The sequence below is a fragment of the Phyllopteryx taeniolatus genome, chromosome 13 (genome assembly GCF_024500385.1).
Source record: "Phyllopteryx taeniolatus isolate TA_2022b chromosome 13, UOR_Ptae_1.2, whole genome shotgun sequence".
Lineage (NCBI taxonomy): Eukaryota > Metazoa > Chordata > Actinopteri > Syngnathiformes > Syngnathidae > Phyllopteryx > Phyllopteryx taeniolatus.
In genome coordinates, this window is record NC_084514.1 from 22548590 (window position 1) to 22567781 (window position 19192).

Here is a 19192-nt window from a genome sequence, read left to right on the forward strand (position 1 = left end):
TTTTCCTCAAACCCAAACACACACAACAATGCAGGTTGTGAATTTTATGGAAAATGTAATGAGATCTAACATGGGGAATCTACAGGGAAACAATACAAAGAAAAAAACAAAACAAACATAGGACAGACAGACTGACTTGTGATGTGAGGTTAGTAGTAAGCATGGGATGAAAGTGCATATAGTCGGGATTCCTGTTCTCGTGAGTTTAAAACCCAAATATGCACTAATCTGTACTTTTAGTAGACCTCAAGTTTGACTTATGTGTGTTGACCAATTCAGGCAGGCGAGTTGACCTTCCGGGAGTTGGCAAGAGCGAGGGATAGTTTGGAGAAAAAAGGAAGGAAAGAAGAAAAAGACTCAATTCAGATGTAGGATGGCCGGCACGCTGGCAGTGGCAACGCTTGCCACGCAGTCAGGGAAAAACTCGCACCGCAATTACTTCCCAACGGAGGCTCGTCCGTAAACTGGCCCACACCCAAAAGGGTAGCTTCCGGGAGTTGGCAGGTGCTTCCTGCGGTCCACGCTTGGCAGCGCGGCAGGGAAGTTCGGTGTCTCCCTGCCTCCACCACCTCGTGGTGAGAGGTGGGGGCTCCCGGGCTTGGTCAGACCTTTGGCAAATTGAACAACAAGAGAGCGAGCAAGAGAGAAAGCGAGAGCCCAGGACAAAGGAGCTTTGGCCTTTTATCCGCTTCAGAGAGCGAGGCTGGCCCCTTTTGACCAAATGTAAGGCAGACCGCACCTCTTGAATCACATTTCATCTTAGGATCATTTGTGGTTTAAAACCAGTGGAATAAAATATTAATTATTGGATTTAAGATAACGAGACCATTTTTCCGCTTTCCATTGTCACGCGCCCATCCTCTTTAATCCCTATAACGAATGTTTCAAGTGTATGTGATTGTTGGGAACACTGTAATATTTGCAATGTGGCATTCGTGTTGTGTGGGGTGAAACATTTCATCCGGTTCAGTTGACAACAGATTTGGCATAAGACATTCAAATTTGCAGAAATACAGTCACTAGTGGCGTTTATATAAAGTTCTTAAAATATTAGATCACATTCAAGTCCAGTGAAGACTGTGATTAATTAATCCTTTCCACCACCTTTGGGTGTCGCAAGTGCCCCGTTCATTGTCCCAGCCCAGATGAGCAGGTGTCACGGAACACAGCAGGAAGGAGAAGTCTTTGTTGGTGAGCCTCTTCAGGCTGGCTGGTGGTGGAATTTAATGAATTTAGTTTTCTGGTGCGGAACCAGACGTCGGTGTCTCAGCTTTGATGCTCCCGGCTTGTAATTCACTTAGCCTCTGTGTGCGAAGTTGAATCTGCCGTGCTCCTCCTTTGATATGTAGACCAGACTTTAGATGTATTTTGTGTGTACAGACTGACTCCGCAGGGCAGCCGAGGCAGGTATGCGGAACAGCACGAGACTGGTGGTGCTGGGTCTCATCTTTAATGACTTGTCCCAAACCAGGGGGAAAAGCCACCAGGCTACTTCCTGTTTGGTTGCTAAGCAACCAGTGCCAACTATAGGCACCGTCATCCCGGCGCAGTCCTGCGCCCTACCCCCCGTGGTGGGCACTGCGAAAAACCAAGTGCAGTGTGTAAGCTTTTATACTCTAGTCTTCACGAGGGATGGGCAATTACCAGTACCAGGTACCGTACCGATACCGGCTTTATTTCAAGATATTGCATACTTGTGAAGACTGCAGATATCAGCCACCGATACTTCGGACATTGAGTAAGTCCTCCTCGCCAGTAGTTGCTGCTACACTGCGGCCGTTTGACACAGATAACAAAGGTCTTGGTTCACAATTACATGTCATTGTAATTAGAATTTAATATATCAAAAGTATTAGTGGAATCAGTACTCAGTGACTCAAGACTGAATACTCGTACTGGTATGGATCTGAAAAAAAATGACAAGTATCTCTAGTCTCCACTTTGCTGCAGCAGTCTGTTTCCTTGTTGACCCGAGCCGCCTCTTGAGACCTTTTTTTGCCTCAATTATTGCTGTTTGTTGGCATGTCTTTTGAAGTGGAAAACCAACCATCCCAAAATAGGGTAAGTAGAGCTGAGCTGTTGTCGTGGAAAAGGGGCAATTCTGTTAGAGAATTAGATAATCAACAATGACAGAACGTTTGTGAAAATTGCTTGCAAAAATATCTTTGTTTCTTTCCTTTTTTGACTCTCAGTGATAAACTGAATGCTCTTCGTCGTCAGAAAGAGAAATTAGAAGAGAAGATCATGGACCAATACAAGTTCTATGACCCCACACCAAAAAAGTAAGTACTGTTTTGTACTGTTAGAAATCTGAGCATTGTGTGTATCATGACAATACAAAAAGATTGAACAATACAATGTATTAATTTTATAATTAGATGCATAAATATAGCGCTAAGGTTTTGTGAAATCACTATTTTTTTTCTAGCTTTCTAACTTCCTTCTTCTCAAGACTGATACGATAACCGATAACATTCATATATTTGTTTTTATTTAGAATTAACTGTAGTTTGTGCACACCTGGAGGCAAGAAATACTACTGTCCTAACCAAATATGATATCACTATTAAAACAAATTTCAAGAATACATCTGTTTCTAGAATTGCATGTTTGCAATACTTTGTTTTCAATGGCTTATCAAATGTAAACTTCAGCCATAGTTAAGTGCATAGTAAAACATGAATGTCAAATGGCGTGTGCAAATAAATGAGCACACAATAGACATAGACCTGTGACTGAACATGCAGGTGTGTAAAATTCACAGTAGCACCTTCTAGATGTGCTACTGCGTGGTCAGACCTAGCAAGCTAACGTCACACGTTCCTAAATCAGCAGTGAAGCTTATGTCCTAATTTCCATCTGTCAATGTACGCAAAAGTGCAGCAATCACGTCGTATTTTGCTGGCGAACATACATCCGAATAATAGCAGTGGCTCGGAAGTGCAAATCGTGGCTCCAAGCCGACTAAAGCAAGTGTCCTCAAAAACCCGTCACGCACCATTATTTCCATGATGAAATCACATTTTAGCCATCGGGTCATCTCTGGGAAATTTTTTGCACTTTTCTTCATGGCTGGCTTTGGGGCACTTGCAGCGCAGGCGTCTTCGTAGGCTTTCAAAACACTGTCGTGGCGATGACGACGTTTTAAGTGGCTGATGAAATTTGAATGTGTTGACGCTCGATCATTTTTTCCTCCTCGCGGAATGTTTGCAGAACATTTGCTGCAAATAGCAAGCGAAATGTTTTCCTTTGAAACTGTTAAGAAATCCCACAAGTTCGATGCTATGTTTACTGCGCGCTGCAGATCTCAGTTCAATGGACGTTTACGATTGGCATTCAATGGAAAGAGCGCTTGATTTGTTCACCCAGACGTACCGACAGCAAAGTACGGATCCCGGTTCATTGGATTTTCCTTTTCTTTTTTTATCAGAGCTATTTCTATTGTTATCGGACTTATCGATATGACATCATAATTCTTCAAATCGTGCCGATAATTATCTGTCCGATAATTATCGTGCATTATTTAACTAGCTTATGAAACACGAAAGAAGAAAGAAATCTGCAATTGTTTTATAAACATTATTCCTAATTTTGCACATTTGACACTAGGTAAAGGTCTCAAGTAGGATTTGATATGTGAAAGAATTATTTTTTTTTTTTTTACAATGATTAGAATTGTTGTCTATATGTGCCCTGTGATTGACTGGAAACCAGTCCAGGATGTAGTCTGCCTAAAGTCGGCTATGATAGGTTCAAGATCCTGATGACCGTGAACAGGCTAAGCGGTTATTGAAAAGGTATAGATATACAGTATGGAAGGCTGTGATTAAAAGTATTCTGTGCATTGTCAGGAGAAGTCAGTGGTCTGGCGCCAAAGCTTTAGCCAAACTCATCAAACCAAGGAAGGAGAGCAGCAGGGAGCAAGGTGGCGACCGAGACAAGGAAAGTGCCAATGAGAGAGAATGGGCAAAGAGTGCCCCCGACATACCCCTTCCTGCCCCCCCTCCTTTGCTCCCCCCAGAAACCCCACCCCCTGGCACTCATAGGACAGGAAGTGACTCCTGGGACAATGGTCACACCCACAGTAAACATAATAAACACAGCAACAGTCCTATACTGGGCCTCCAGAGTCCAGCACTGACGCCTATCAGCCGAGGTAGACACACACACACACACACAAAATCACAGCTCTCCTTTCTAACATGTTACATATATGGAGATTATGTCCATTCAATGCATAATTCATCGCATTTTCAGGAGAATTATACTATGTACAAACACAAGAGGGTATGAGTTATTCCATATTGACATGTAATACTCAGGCATGTGGATTATCTCTATGGGATATTATACAGTGCCGTGAAAAAGTATTTGCCCATTTCTCAAATTATTTTTTTTATTTTTTTTATTTTTATTTTTTATTTTTTTTGCATAGTTTCCCCCTCTTAAATGTTTAAGATCATCAAACAAACCAAGTGAACATAAAATACAGTTTTTTATTTTATTTTATTTATTTATTACTACAGTAAACCCCCGCTATATCACGGTTCACACTTCATGGTCTTGCTATTTTGTGTTTTTTTTAATAATTATTATTGCACAATACCAATTAGATTAGACACACCTGTGGTTGAATTTTCAATTTTAAAACTAGAAAACTGAAAAAAAAAAAACTTCATTTATGTCAATGTTTGTATATTTAATACATTTAAAAAAATTTGAAATCTCATTTGCAACCAATGTCCCAAATCTATGGGAGTATTTTGTAGTACGGGCGGGTCCTCTGTTTATGACAGTTAAATCCATAATTACAAGTACCTTTTTCTATCAAAAACACTGCAAGGGCATTATTACAGCGGCTGAAATAAGTATTTAACACCATTTTTCTCATTAAATATATTTCCAAAGGTACTATTGACATGAAATGTTCACCAGATGTTGGGAACAACCCAAGTAATCCATACATATGAAGAAAGTAGAACAAATATGTTCAGAAAGGAAGTTGTGTTTAATAATGTGAAATGACACAGGGAAAAAGTATTAAACACATGAAGAAAGGGAGGTGCAAAAAGGCATGGAAAGCCAAGACACGCCTGTATGCACGCTCAGCACACAAGACCCCATTGCTGGGGGAAAAAAAGCATGTTAAAGCTTGTTTAAAGTTTGCTGAACAACATCTGTTCCAGTTAAAATACTGGGAGAATATAGTCTGGTCTGATGAGAGCAAAATTGAACTCTTTGGATGCCATAATGCACACCACGTTTGGAGGAGAATTGGCACTGCACATCACCCTAAAAACACCATGCCAACAGTGAAGTTCAGAGGTGGGAACATGATGGTGTGGGGCTCCTTTTCATATTGGAGCAAGGACGTATGGGCAGATGTACTGAGACATTCAGGACAAAAATCTGCTGCCATCTATGAGGATGATGAAAATGAAACGAGGGTGGACATTTCAGCAGGATAATGATCCAAAACATACTGCCAAGGAAACTCTCAATCCGTTTTAAAGAAAAAAAATAAAGCTGCTAGAATCACCTGATTGGAATCCAATCGAAAATCTATGGAAAGAACTGAAACTCAAGGTCCATAAATGAAGCCCTTCAAGATTTGAAGACTATTTGTGTGGAGGAATGGGCCAAAATCACACCAGAGCAATGGATGCGGCTAGTTTCTCCATACTGGAAGCAACTGGAACATGTCATTGCAAACAAAGGCTTTTCTACAAAGTATTGAATAAATACCAGTTGGCGTGTTCAATACTTTTTCCCTGTGTCATTTCACATGATTACATATAACTTAATTTCTGAGGTTATTTGTTCTACGTTCTTTGTATCTGGATTACTTGGATTGTTCCCAACATCTGGTGAAATTTTCATGTCAATAGCACCTTTGGAAATATATCTCGTGAGAAAAATGGTGAAGTGTTAAATACTTATTTCAGCCGCTGTATCAAACAATAAAAAAACAGTAAGTGTGGGTAACTGCATGGCATCTGGTGTCATGTGACAACATATTCGCATGCCGCTGTGCAAAGCAAATTAGTTCATTGCATGCCATTCGTAACCTCAAAACCTTGTATGTCATGATCATATTTTTGTTGTAAATTTGTAGGTATATTCATTTATGTGAAGCACTACAACTTAGGCAATTACTTGATATTATTAGTGAAATTGAAAGTGAAATTTCTCATCTGGCTGGATAAAAAAAAATATACTATTTAGTAATTCCCCAATTTACTCATACAGAGGGAGCTATTGACCATTCTGAACTTTAGCTAAGGGTGGAACACTTCTCTTGCAATCAGACTATCATAAAATACAATAGTTTTTTCATATTTTAAGATGGTTACTTCTTTACTATCATTTTAATTAGTTTCTTTAAGTCATTTATATTCGTGTAAACGGGTATTTTATATTACCTTTAGGTAGTGTAAATGAAAATAAGGACTCTGTTTTGAACAAATGCCCAACCAACCCTATCTATGTGTGTATTTGTCCATCATGATCTTTTTCCTAGCTACCTATAATCGCTGACTTTTTTGTGTCTGGTGTTGGTTCACGTCACGGCAGGTGTTTCGTTTTTCTTATGCATGATACCATTATTGATCTATCAGTGAGCTCTGCATGATGTAATTTAAAGGAGACATATGCATTTATTCACAATTGATCTTATCGAAAGTTATCTTCAAGGTCAAGGATAAAAAAGATTACCGCACACTTGACATCTACTCAGAACGCTCTGTTTGAAATCACTATGCTTTGGTGGGAGGTTTTCTGTCTCATTCAAATGAGCCACTGCTCTTCCAATTCACCTGTACAATGCTGAGTATGGCTTTCACTACCATAATGACCGGGGGTGGAGGTGTAGAGCCTTACGATTAGCTGAGTCCAGAATCTGAATGGAAAAGAAAGCAGTGTTTCTCCTAGATTGAGAATTTACAGCAGGGTGACGTCATGGTGTTGGATAAGCGCACTCAAAATAATCTAGTCAAACAAAGGTTTTTGAAGTACCTGTGTGCTTATTTATTCAGAGCTGTCCGGTGGCCCGGTGGTGGATTTTTGCCCTGCCAATAGCTGCCAAGTTATGCGCGGAGAAACTTGGTGTGGGCATGGTATTATGTAACTGAGCAATTTCAGTTCTGCTTGCTCACGGACACATTTTTGGAAACAGTCAATAAAAAGCGAAAATTTCGCTCTTGATTGGGTAGGCTGGCGTTCCAGAGGCCCAATAATTTTTGTATACAAAATATAAAACCATATTATGTCCCCTTTAAAATTACTGCTTTCTTGTATAATTCTAATGGGTTAACTTGCATGTCATCCAAGTTTTAACATTCATCACAAATTCAATAACTTTCTTTTCATGTACTCACGATTGTTTTATCTTTTTTTTTCCCTTATTTTCTCCATCTCTCTCTCGCTCTCTCCATTTCTCTACCCCTCAGCTCCTCCTATCCAGAAACGTTTCTGTTTTTTCCGCAGTAAAAGCCAAGACAAATTTCTTCCATCCCCCTCCCCCACCTCCGACACCTCTTCACGCCCCTCCCTCTCTCTCAGCAGACGACTCCGATTCTGGTCGTCCACTGACATCACAGCAGACGTCATCACTAGCCAGTCCATCTCTGCCAGTGGAGTGTTATAATATCGTCCTCTTCCTCGTCATCCTTTAAAACCATAAACAACTTCATCATCGGTCATCATTGACTTTCAGTGTTGCTTATAAAAACTTACAGCATACATACATATTTCATGAACACCAACTTGTTACTCGAGATTACAGATCATCACATAAAACACCCGCAAAAGTGTTGCTTGTTGCAGCTAAGGGCAGCCAGTAATACGAGTAAGTTGTGTGTGTGTATGTGTCTGTTTGTGCGTGTATGAGAGCGAGCCTGTTACCGTTTCCACAGCACAGCAAGCTTGCCCGCTTGCCCTTTCTTTATAGTTTATTTTTATCTGTATGTACAGTGGAACTTCGATAGAACGGAGTAATAGGGGTGGGGGTCATCTGACATAGCCGATTGCCCGTTATATCGAATATACTGACCCGTTTTTTGGGGGGGGGTTTTGAGGCCATATGCACCCATATTACTGTACTGTACAAAATTGTATAGGTTTTTTTTCCATAGCTTAAAACGCCCAGTACAGTACAAAGTTATTGTAAACAAATAAATAAAAAGCCTGTTCGAAAATGTCTGAAAGGTTCACATTTCATCCAAACTTGCCATGTCGGTGTGCTTGGTCATGTGCTTGGTGACGTACCTGTTCATCACTCATCGTAGGCGGGTCGCTTCCATGAGCCGCGCCGAATTAGTGTGCTTCCTAGATCCAAATCTGTTGCCAAAGGCAAAGGTCTTGACGAAGAAAATCTTACTGTACCAAAAATAGCATGTTCCAGACTCCAAAGACCTTTTTTGTACGCCTCAGAGTTAACACTGCAGCTATGCCGCTCTCTCTCTGCTCTATGTACAATAGAGAATAGATATCATCGTCACATGGCCGCCTCGTCAAAGCCCCACATTCAACATGGCCATCACGTAGGCACAAGAGGCACGTCTTTTGGAATTTGATCAACTAATATTGTATATCTGTGACCCGGAAATACATCAGTCCTGTTCTCTGCCTGCATTGCGCCACAGTACCAGTAAACAACAGCGGCCAATACTGGAACTAGCAGACTTTGTCAACGGCATTTTAAGTGACAAATAGAAACTATTTTTGGGCATATTGTCCAGTCCCGACTGTCCTTTTTATCCTATATCTGTTATATCGGGGTCCGTTTTATCGAGCTTTCACTGTATATTATTTATTTGCATTTTGCAACATACAGTCGCGGTGTGTCCACTTTGCTCTGAAATGAGGATTCACAGCTCGTCATAAGACTTCTCATTCAAGTCACATTGGATCACGCTGTTTGTAGATGTGGTTGCCTCACAAAGCTTTGCTGCAGTAATCTGTCTTGGATGCAATCAGCACAAGAAATGTTACCACAGCAACCAGCACCTGCTAACTTATTACCTGTCAGCTCTTTGCTAAACTGGTCTTGTCTGTTAGCTGTGAACAGACACCAACATGTGAGCCAGCGGCTTTAGCCCCACCTAACCTCTCAAATGACAACCAACTTTAAGTACTGTGTCATAACACATCTATTCACATGAAATGTTGCTTTTCATCATAATGCTGATGTCATTTTTTCATAAAATCAAAAATATCAATGTCTGTATATGCAGAGATGTTGTTCATGAGGGCAGATAGGTGGCACAACAAAGGTTCTGTGTTCAAATCTTGGCTTTAAACTTTCTGTTTAGAAATTCCATGTTCTATCCTTGCTTGTTTGACTTTTGATTTGCCTTTTTCCCACGTTCCAAAAATGTGCATGTTAGGTTAATTGAAGGGTGTAAATCAGTCATTCTCAACCGGTGGGTCTGGAACCAAAAGTGGATCGTGGACCCATTTTGGGTGGTTCGCAGACAGCTCGTAAAAAAATTACATACACGATACTGCCAAAAGTATTCGCTCACCTGCTGTTACTCAGATATGAATTTAAGTGACATCGCATTCTTAATCCACGGGGTTTAAAATGACATCGTCCACCCTCTACAATAATAACATTTTAAGCACTTCTGAAAAGGCTTTCCACAAGGTTTAGGAGTGGGTTGATGGGAATTTATGACCATTTTACGAAAAGCCGAATGGTTAGCACATCTGCCTCACAGTTTTGAGGACCCGGGTTCAAATCCGGCCTCGCCTCTGTGGAGTTTGCATGTTCTACCCGTGCCTGCGTGGGTTTTCTCCGGGTACTCTGGTTTCCTCCTACATCCCAAAAACATATGTGGTAGGTTAATTGAAAACTCTAAATTGCCCGGAGGTGTGAATGTGAGTGTTTGTTTATACTGTATGTGCCCTGCGATTGGCTGGCGACCAGTTCAGGGTGTACCCCGCCTCCCGCCCAAACTTTCCCATATGCCCTTTCTTTATAGTTTATTGTTATCGCTATGTACAGTGGAACCTCAAAAGAACGGACTACTAGGTGTGGGGGTTGTCTGACATAGCCGATTGTCCGTTATTGAAACCTTTTTTATTATTATTTTTAATTAATTAATTTTTTTCTTTGAGGCCATATGCAGCCCTATGTGGTGCACAAGCCAGTGTAAACTGTAGGCCAATCCCAAGCCCGGATAAATGCAGAGGGTTGTGTCAGGAAGGGCATCCGACTTAAAACTTTGCCAAACAAATATGAGCGTTCATCTAAAGAATTCCATACCTGATCGGTCGTGGCCAGTGTTAACAACGTCCGCCCCTGGCACCGTTAACCTGCAGGGCGCCGTTGGAATTTCAGCGACTGTCGGTCGAAGACGTAGGAGAGGTGGAAAGCGGGTTTTTCGACAGAAAGAGAAGAGGAAAGCACAGAGCCTAGAATTGAGTGTGGGGACTTTGATTGTTGGGACTATGACAGGAAAATCTCAGAAGTTGGGTGACATGATGATTAGGAGAAAGGTTGATATTTTGTGTGTCCAGGAGACCAGGTGGAAAGGCAGTAAGGCTAGAAGTCTTGGAGGTGAAAAGAGTATCGGATCAAGTGATGAGGCTGAAACTTGAAATTGAGGGTGTTATGTATAATGTGATTAGTGGCTATGCCCCACAGGTAGGATGTGACCAAGAGGTGAAAGAGAAATTCTGGAAGGAGCTAGACAAAGTAGTTCTGAGCATCCCAGACAGAGAGAGAGTTGTGATTTGTGCAGATTGTGATTGAACATGTTGGTGAAGAAAATAGGGGTGATGAAGAATTGATGGGTAAGTACGGCATCCAGCAAAGGAACTTGGAGGGACAGATGGTGGTAGACTTTGCAAAAAGGATGGAAATAGCTGGAGTGAACACTTTTTTCCAGAAGAGACAGGAACATAGGGTGACCTGCAAGAGTGCAGGTAGAAGCACGCAGGTGGATTACATTTTGTGCAGATGATGTATTCTGAAGGAGGTTACCGACTGTAAGGTAGTGGTAGGGGAGATTGTGGCTAGACAGCATAGGATGGTGGTGTGTAAAATTACTCTGGTGGTGGGAAGGATGATTAAGAAGACAAAGGCAGCGCAAAGAACCATGTGGTGGAAGCTGAGACAGGAAGAGTGTTGTGGCTTTTCCGGAAGAGGTGAGACAGGCTCTCGGTGGACAGGAGGAGCTTCTAGAACACTGTACCACTACAGTCAAGGTGATCTGAGAGACAGGCAGGAGAGTACTTCGTGTATCTTCTGGCAGGAAAGGAGAGAAGGAGACTTGGTGGTGGAACCTTGCAGTACAGGAAATCATACAAGGAAAGAGGTTAGCTAAGAAGAAGTGGGACACTGAAAGCACCGAGGAGAGGCGAAAGGAATAGATTGAGATGTGACGTAGAGCAAAGGTAGAGGTGGCAAAGGCCAAACAAGAGGCATATGATGACATGAATGCCAGGTTGTACACTAAAGAAGGAGAAAATGATCTCTAAAGGTTGGCGAGTAATAGGGATAGAGATGGCAAGGATGTGCAGCAGGTTAGGGTGATTAAGGCTAGAGGTAGAAATGTGTTGACTGGTGCCAGTAGTGTGCTGGACAGATGGAAAGAATACTTTAAGGAGTTCATGAATGAGGAAACTGAGCGAGAAGGAAGAGTAGAAGTGTGGTGGACCAGAAAGTGGCAATGATTAGTAAGGGGGAAGTTAGAAAGGCATTAAAGAGGATGAAAAATGGAAAGGCAATTGGTCCTGATGACATTCCTGTGGAGGTATGGAAGCCTCTAGGAGAGGTGCGCTGTGGAGTTTTTGACCAGCTTGTTCAACAGAATTCTAGCGGGTGAGAAGATGCCTGAAGAATAGAGGAAAAGTGTGCTGGTGCCCATTTTTAAGAACAATTTTATGTGCAGAGTTATGGGAACTATAGAGGAATAAAGTTGATGAGCCACACAATGAAGTTATGGGAAAGAGTAGTGGAGGCTAGACTCAGGACAGAAGTAAGTATTCGCGAGCAACATTACAGTTGAGTACCACAGATGCATTATTTGCCTTGAGGATGTTGATGGAAAAGTACAGAGAAGGTCAGAAGGAGCTACATTGTGTCTTTGTAGATCTAGAGAAAGCCTATGACAGAGTACCCAGAGAGTAACTGTGGTACTGCATGCGGAAGTCTGGAGTGGCAGAGAAGTATGTTAGAATAATACAGGACATGTACGAGGGCAGCAGAGCAGTGGTGAGCTGTGCTGTAGGTGTGACAGAGGAATTTAAGGTGGAGGTGGGACTGCATCAGGGATCAGCCCTGAGCCCCTTCCTGTTTGCAGTGGTGATGGATAGGCTGACAGATGAGGTTAGACTGGAATCCCCTTGGACCATGATGTTTGCAGATAACATTGTGATCTGCAGTGCAACCAGGGAGCAGGTGGAGGAACAGTGAGAAAGATGGAGGCATGCACTGGAAAGATTAGCCGAAGTAAGACAGAATACATGTGCATGAATGAGAGGGGTGGAGAGGGAAGAGTGAGGCCACAGGGAGAAGAGATAGCAAGGGTGGAGGACTTTAAATCCTTGGGGTCAGCAGTCCAGAGCAATGGTGAGTGTGGTCAGGAAGTGAAGAAACGGGTGGAGGAAGGTGTCAGGTATGGTACCAAAAGAAATGTTTGACTGTCTGAAAGGACATGGATGAGAGAATTGCGTGTGTGTGACCTTGCTCCACCTGCACAGAGTCCTGCCCTCAACCCAATAGAACACATGGGTTGATTTCAAGCAGACAGGGCGCCAAGCATTCTCGTCCAACATCAGTGTGTAACCTCGCAAATAGGCTCCTGGAAAATGGGCAAAAATTCCCATAAACTCACTCCGAAACCTTGTTGAAAGCCTTCTTGCAAGAGTTGAAAATGTTATAGCTGCAAAAGGTAGACCAACATCATATTAAACCATATTGATTTAGAATGGGATATCACTTAAAGTCATATGTGAGTCAAGGCAGGTGAGCGAATACTTTCGGGAATATAATGTAGTGTTTTTTTGTCCATCCATCCATCCATTTTCTACCGCTTATCCGAGGTCGGGTCGCGGGGGCAGTAGCTTTAGCAGGGATGCACAGACTTCCCTCTCCCCAGCCACTTCTTCCAGCTCTTCCGGGGGGATCCCGAGGCGTTCACAGGCCAGCCGAAAGACGTAGTCTCTACAGCGTGTCCTGGCTCGTGCCCGGTGTCTCCTCCCGGTGGGACGTGCACGGAACACCTCACCAGGGAGGTGTCCGGGAGGCATCCGAATCAGATGCCCCAGCCACCTCATCTGGTTCCTCTCAAGGTGGGGGAGCAGCGGCTCTACTCTGAGCTCCTCCCGGAAAATCAAGCTTCTCACCCTATCTCTAAGGGAGAGCCCTATGGAGCTAACTCATTTCGGCCACTTGTATCCGGGATCTTGTTCTTTCGGTCACGACCCACAGCTCGTGACCATAGGTGAGGGTAAGAACGTAGATCGACCGGTAAATTGAGATCTTCGCCTTTTGGCTTAGCTCCTTCTTTACCACAATGCACCGATACAAAGTCCGCATCACTGCAGACGCTGCACCGATCCGCCTGTCGATCTCTCGTTCCATTCTTCCCTCACTCGTGAACAAGACCCCAAGATATTTGAACTCCTCCACTTGGGGCAGGATATCATCCCCGACCTGGAGAGGGCACGCCACCCTTTTCCGACTGAAGACCATGGTCTCAGATTTGGAGGTGCTGATTCTCATCCCAGGCGCTTCACACTCCAGTGAGAGTTGGACATCACAGCTTGATGAAGCCAAGAAAACCACATCATCTGCAAAAAGCAGAGATGCAATACTGAGGCCACCAAACCGGACCCCCTCTATGCCTCGGCTGCGCCTTGATATTCTGTCCATAAAAGTTATGAACAGATTGGGTGACAAAGGGCAGCCTTGCCGGAGTCCAACCCTCACCGGAAACGAGGTCGACTTACTGCCGGCAATGCGGACCAAACTCTGACACCCGTCGTACAGGGACCGAACAGCCCGTATCAGGAGGTTCGGTACCCCATACTCCCGAAGCACCCCCCACAGGACTCCCTGAGGGACACGGTCGAACGCCTTCTCCAAGTCCACAAAACACATGTAGACTGGTCGGGCGAACTCCCATGCACCCTCGAGGACCCTGCTGAGGGTGTAGAGCTGGTCCACTGTTCCACGGCCAGGACAAAAACCACACTGCTCCTCCTGAATCTGTGATACGACTTCCCGACGGACCCTCCTCTCCAGCACCCCTGACTAGACCTTGCCAGGGAGGCTGAGGAGTGTGATCCCCCGGTAGTTGGAACACACCTTCCGGTCCCCTTTCTTAAAAAGGGGGACCACCACCCCAGACTGCCAATCCAGAGGCACTGTCCCCGATGTCCACGCGATGTTGCAGAGGCGTGTCAACAGGGACAGCCGTACAACATCCAGAGCCTTTAGGTACTCCGGGTGAATCTCATCCACCCCCGGGGCCTTGCCACAGAGGAGCTTTTTAAACACCTCGGTGACCTCAACCCCACAGATAGGAGAGCCCGCCTCAGAGAACCCAGACTTCTTCATGGGAAGGCGTGTCGGTGGCATTGAGGAGGTCTTCGAAGTATTCTCCCCACCGAGTCGCAACGTCCCAAGTCGAGATCAGCAGCGCCCCATCCCTACTATACACAGTGTTGGTGATGCACTGGTGGTGATCAGTTGACAGCTCCGCCCCTCTCTTCACCCGAGTGTCCAAGACATGCGGCCGCAAGTCCGATGGCACGACCACAAAGTCGATCATCAAACTGCGACCTAGGGTGTCCTGGTGCCAAGTGCACGTGTGGACACCCTTACCCTTGAACATGGTATTCGTTCTGGACAATCCATGGTGAGCACAGAAGTCCAATAACAGAACAACGCTCAGGTTCTGATCGGGTGGTCCGTTCCTCCCTATCACGCCCTTCCAGGTCTCACTGTCATTGCCCACATGGCTATCTTCGGGCGAGAGGCGGGGTACACACTGAACTGGTCGCCAGCCAATCGCAGGGCACATACAACCCCAATTCCAATGAAGTTGGGACGTTGTGTTAAACATAAATAAAAACCGAATACAATTATTTGGAAATCATGTTTGACCTATATTTAATAGAATACACTACAAAGACAAGATATTTAATGTTCAAACTGATAAACTTGATTGTTTTTATCAAATGATCATTAACTTAGAATTTTATGGCTGCAACATGTTCCAAAAAAGCTGGGACAGGGTCATGTTTACCACTGTGTTACATCACCTTTTCTTTTACCAACATTCAATAAACGTTTGGGCACTGAGGACACTAATTGTTGAAGCTTTGTCGGTGGAATTCTTTCCCTTTCTTGCTTGATGTACAGCTTCAGCTGTTCAACAGTCCGGGGTCTCCGTTGTTGTATTTTACACTGCATAATGCGCCACACATTTTCAATGGGAGACAGGTCTGGACTGCAGGCAGGCCAGTCTAGTACCCACACTCTTTTACTATGAAGCCACACTGTTGTAACATGTGCAGAATGTGGTTTGGTATTGTCTTGCTGAAATAAGCAGGGGTGTCCATGAAAAAGACATTGCTTGGATGGCAGCATATGTTTCTCCTAAACCTGTATGTACCTTTCAGCATTAATGGTGCCTTCACAGATGTGTAAGTTACCCATGCCATTGGCACTAACACAGCCCCATACCATCACAGATGCTGGCTTTTGAACTTTGTGTCCATAACAATCTGGATCGTTCTTTTCCTCTTTGGCCCGGAGGACACGACGTCCACAATTTCCAAAAACAATTTGAAATGTGGACTTGTCGGACCACAGAACACTTGTCCACTTTGCATCAGTCCATCTTAGATGAGCTCGGGCCCAGAGAAGCCGGCGGCATTTCTGGGTAATGTTGATGAATGGCTTTTGCTTTGCATAGTAGAGTTTCAAGTTGCACTTACGGCTGTAGCGCCAAACTGTATTTACTGAAGTGTTCCTGAGTCCATGTGGTGATATCCTTTACACATTGATGTCGGTTTTTGATGCAGTGCCGCCTGAGGGATCGAAGGTCACGGGCATTCAATGTTGGTTTGCTGCTCACATGCAGTGATTTCTCCAGATTCTCTGAACCTTTTGTGATATTATGGACCGTAGATGATGAAATCCCTAAATTCCTTGCAATTTTACATTAAGGAACATTGTCCTTAAACTATTCGACTATTTTCTCACGCACTTGTTCAGAAAGAGGTGAACCTCGCCCCATCGTTGCTTGTGAATGACTGAGCAATTCAGGGAAGCTCCTTTTATACCCAATCATGGCATCCACCTGTTCCCAATTAGCCTGTTCACCTGTGGAATGTTCCAAACAGGTGTTTGATGAGCATTCCGCAACTTTCTCAGGTTTTTTTTGCCACCTGTCCCAGCTTTTTTCGAACGTGTTGCAGCCATAAAATTCTAAGTTAATGATTATTTGCCAAAAACAATCAAGTTTATCAGTTTGAACATTAAATATCTTGTCTTTGTAGTGTATTCAATTAGATATAGGTTGAACATGATTTGCAAATCATTGTATTCTGTTTTTATTTATGTTAGCGCAACGTCCAAACTTCATTGGAATTGGGGTTGTAGAAACAAACAACCATTCACGCTCACATTCACACCTACTGGCAATTTTGAGTCTTCAATTACCCTGCATGTTTTTGGGATGTGGGAGGAAACCGGAGTACCTGCAGAAAACCCACGCAGGCACGGGGAGAACATGCAAACTCCACACAGGCGAGGCCGAGATTTGAACCCCGGTCCTCAGAACTGTGAGGCAGATGTGCTAACCAGTCCTCCACTGTGCCAGATTGAATTTAAAGAATATAAAAATATATTTGAATTAGTGTCTTCTGGCTAGACATGACACAATCGCAATCTTATACCGTACCACCTTATAATATTTGGACATTTTCTTATGGCAGTCCCAAATAAGAGGTTCACTCATTTACTCAGAATTTGGCCAGGGTATGAATATTTTCGGCCTCAACTCTTATCTATCCCAAAAGTAAATGATCATTGTGCCCTTGTTGTGCCATTCCAAGCCAAGTGTTTGTCCAGTTAGAGAGAAAAACAAACAAAACAAAGTTAACTGACGGGATCTTATCTTAATAGGTTTCGTCCAAATCACTGTGGCCATCAGATTTATCTTCAGTTGTTGAGTGTTCATAACATATAATGCATTCAGCCTTGTCGTAACAATTTTTGAGGATATATTGCATATCAGAAAATTATGGAGCTGAGATACAGTACAGCCTAGTACCATGACAGTTATTAGACAACATCCAACTCTTTTGTTCAATAAAGATTAAAGTCATAATAGTCAAGGCCAGCAACAATCATCAATGTGTGGCTTCTCAATGCCTTGCTTGAACTAATCGTCCACACAGTCACGCACCTATCCTGGCATTTCCCTGCATTCTTGCCACACTGTGCTGCTTGTTGTTGCCTGAGTCATATTCCGTACCACACCTGTTTGACTAAATGATCTGCGATGGTCTTATTTGTCCTCTCATTTGTCAGCTGGTTTGACTGACAGAGGACGAGAGGTCTATCGTTGCGGCACACCAGGAGGCAGCAGTGAGAGTGTCAACGGAGGAGATGGACAAGGTGATCTTTTTAAACATAGCGCAAAAAGTAAGGAAATTAGTGTTTGGTAGATTTATTTCTTTGTTGTAACAATGCTTTTTGTCAATAAATCTTATACTTTTGGAAAGTCTGTTTATTACCCATTTTAAACTGTGCCACATTTGTAAGAAACATTTGGGAAATGAGCAGCAGAGCTGAGTATGTGGTTTGTGCCTCCGGGGGGAAAAAAGCCAAATCTTCTCTGCCAATGCTTCATACTTTATTTTGCTGTTGCCATTGACTCGTTTGGTATTTGGTGAATTGGATGATTGAAGTTTGAAGAAACAAGATATTCGCCATTTATTCATGTATTCATTTAACAAAAAGGAGTCTCAGTAGCATGTGAAAGAACAAGACACAGTAACAACAGCTTGGCACCTCCTCCTCATGCTGGTCACTAACCTGGATAGGCAAACACAAATTTCCTGACTTTTGTGTTATGTTCACGTTATTTGTCATTCAAAGAGGAATGTCTGTGAAAATTGTGTTATTTGGATGCAGAATCTTTATTAATTATAGTGATAAATATTAAAAATCAGCCATTTCTACATGCATATTTTATGTACAGTATACATTATATTAAAATAATCCCCATGGGATAGCTCCTGACACAAAATCTCTGTTCAAGTTCATCAGATATACAGTATGTTTGATATATTTGAGGCCAAGGCTCCATATGGGCACATCCTTCCACACCAAACTCATCCATGCCAACCATGACTTTATTGACATGGCCCACAGTCATTGTGGAATAGAAAATGTCCCTTCCCAAAATATTTCCACAACGTTGTAATCATAGACATGTCCATAATGTTTACTATGATCAGGAATTAAGATTCTGGTTCCTGAAAAAGAGCGTCTTCGAAAGATGAATTTATACAGTTAAAGTTAAAGATATCCCAAGGTTCACTGAGGAAAAATTGTCTAAACATTTTTTTCTCCCCAGAGTAAGAGTAACCCTGTGTTTTTTTTTTTTGATTTTTGTTTTTTTCTGGCCCAGCACTTACCCACAAAGCTCTGTGTTCCACCCCGACCCATCGGTCATCTTCACTGGCCCTAAGCAGCTGCAGTACTCAGCTGGGACAAGGCACCAGCTGCAGGCCCAAAGGTAGCACCCCATGCCCACTTTAACAGCTGAACTGAACACAACTGTGACTGGAGTCATAACCATTCTTTTTAGGTGTGGTCTTTGATGAAGACACTGAGAGGATATGTGGTCCACGTGGCCACATCGGAGGTCGTCCAGGATCAGCCGACTTTAGCCACCACACCTCCAGCTCAAACTCACCGGTCAACTGCAAAGGTACTGAGTTTTTTTAGTCGGCTCGACTAGTTCAACATATAGTTAAGGTTCGTGACGTTAACGTAAATTTTCTGGAAAAATACTAACATCAAATCTTGCAAGAACTTTGTTCAGGAAGCCAATGACTTGGCTTCGGTGACTCGTATGTTCACTGGATCGCAACGTTGTATAACTCATCCAAAGCAACTGTCACCACAAATGGGGTCACATCACAAAGTTTCACTTTACAA

The 19192-nt window shown here is 43.2% G+C and overlaps 1 protein-coding gene across 4 annotated transcripts in view; it reads left to right on the plus strand.

Moving 5' to 3' along the window:
* The window catches only part of ccdc88c (coiled-coil domain containing 88C), a 127070-nt gene that overhangs the window by 95170 nt on the left and 12708 nt on the right, over positions 1-19192 (plus strand). For 2 of the 4 annotated variants that reach the window (XM_061793688.1, XM_061793689.1), the window contains 5 exons: positions 2193-2282; positions 3852-4156; positions 17555-17668; positions 18660-18767; positions 18840-18962. In XM_061793688.1, the coding sequence (XP_061649672.1) occupies positions 2193-2282; positions 3852-4156; positions 17555-17668; positions 18660-18767; positions 18840-18962 (740 nt within the window). Of the gene's footprint in view, positions 1-2192; positions 2283-3851; positions 4157-7448; positions 7789-17554; positions 17669-18659; positions 18768-18839; positions 18963-19192 lie in introns of those variants that run through there. The other 2 variants (XM_061793690.1, XM_061793691.1) reach the window with 2 other exon arrangements.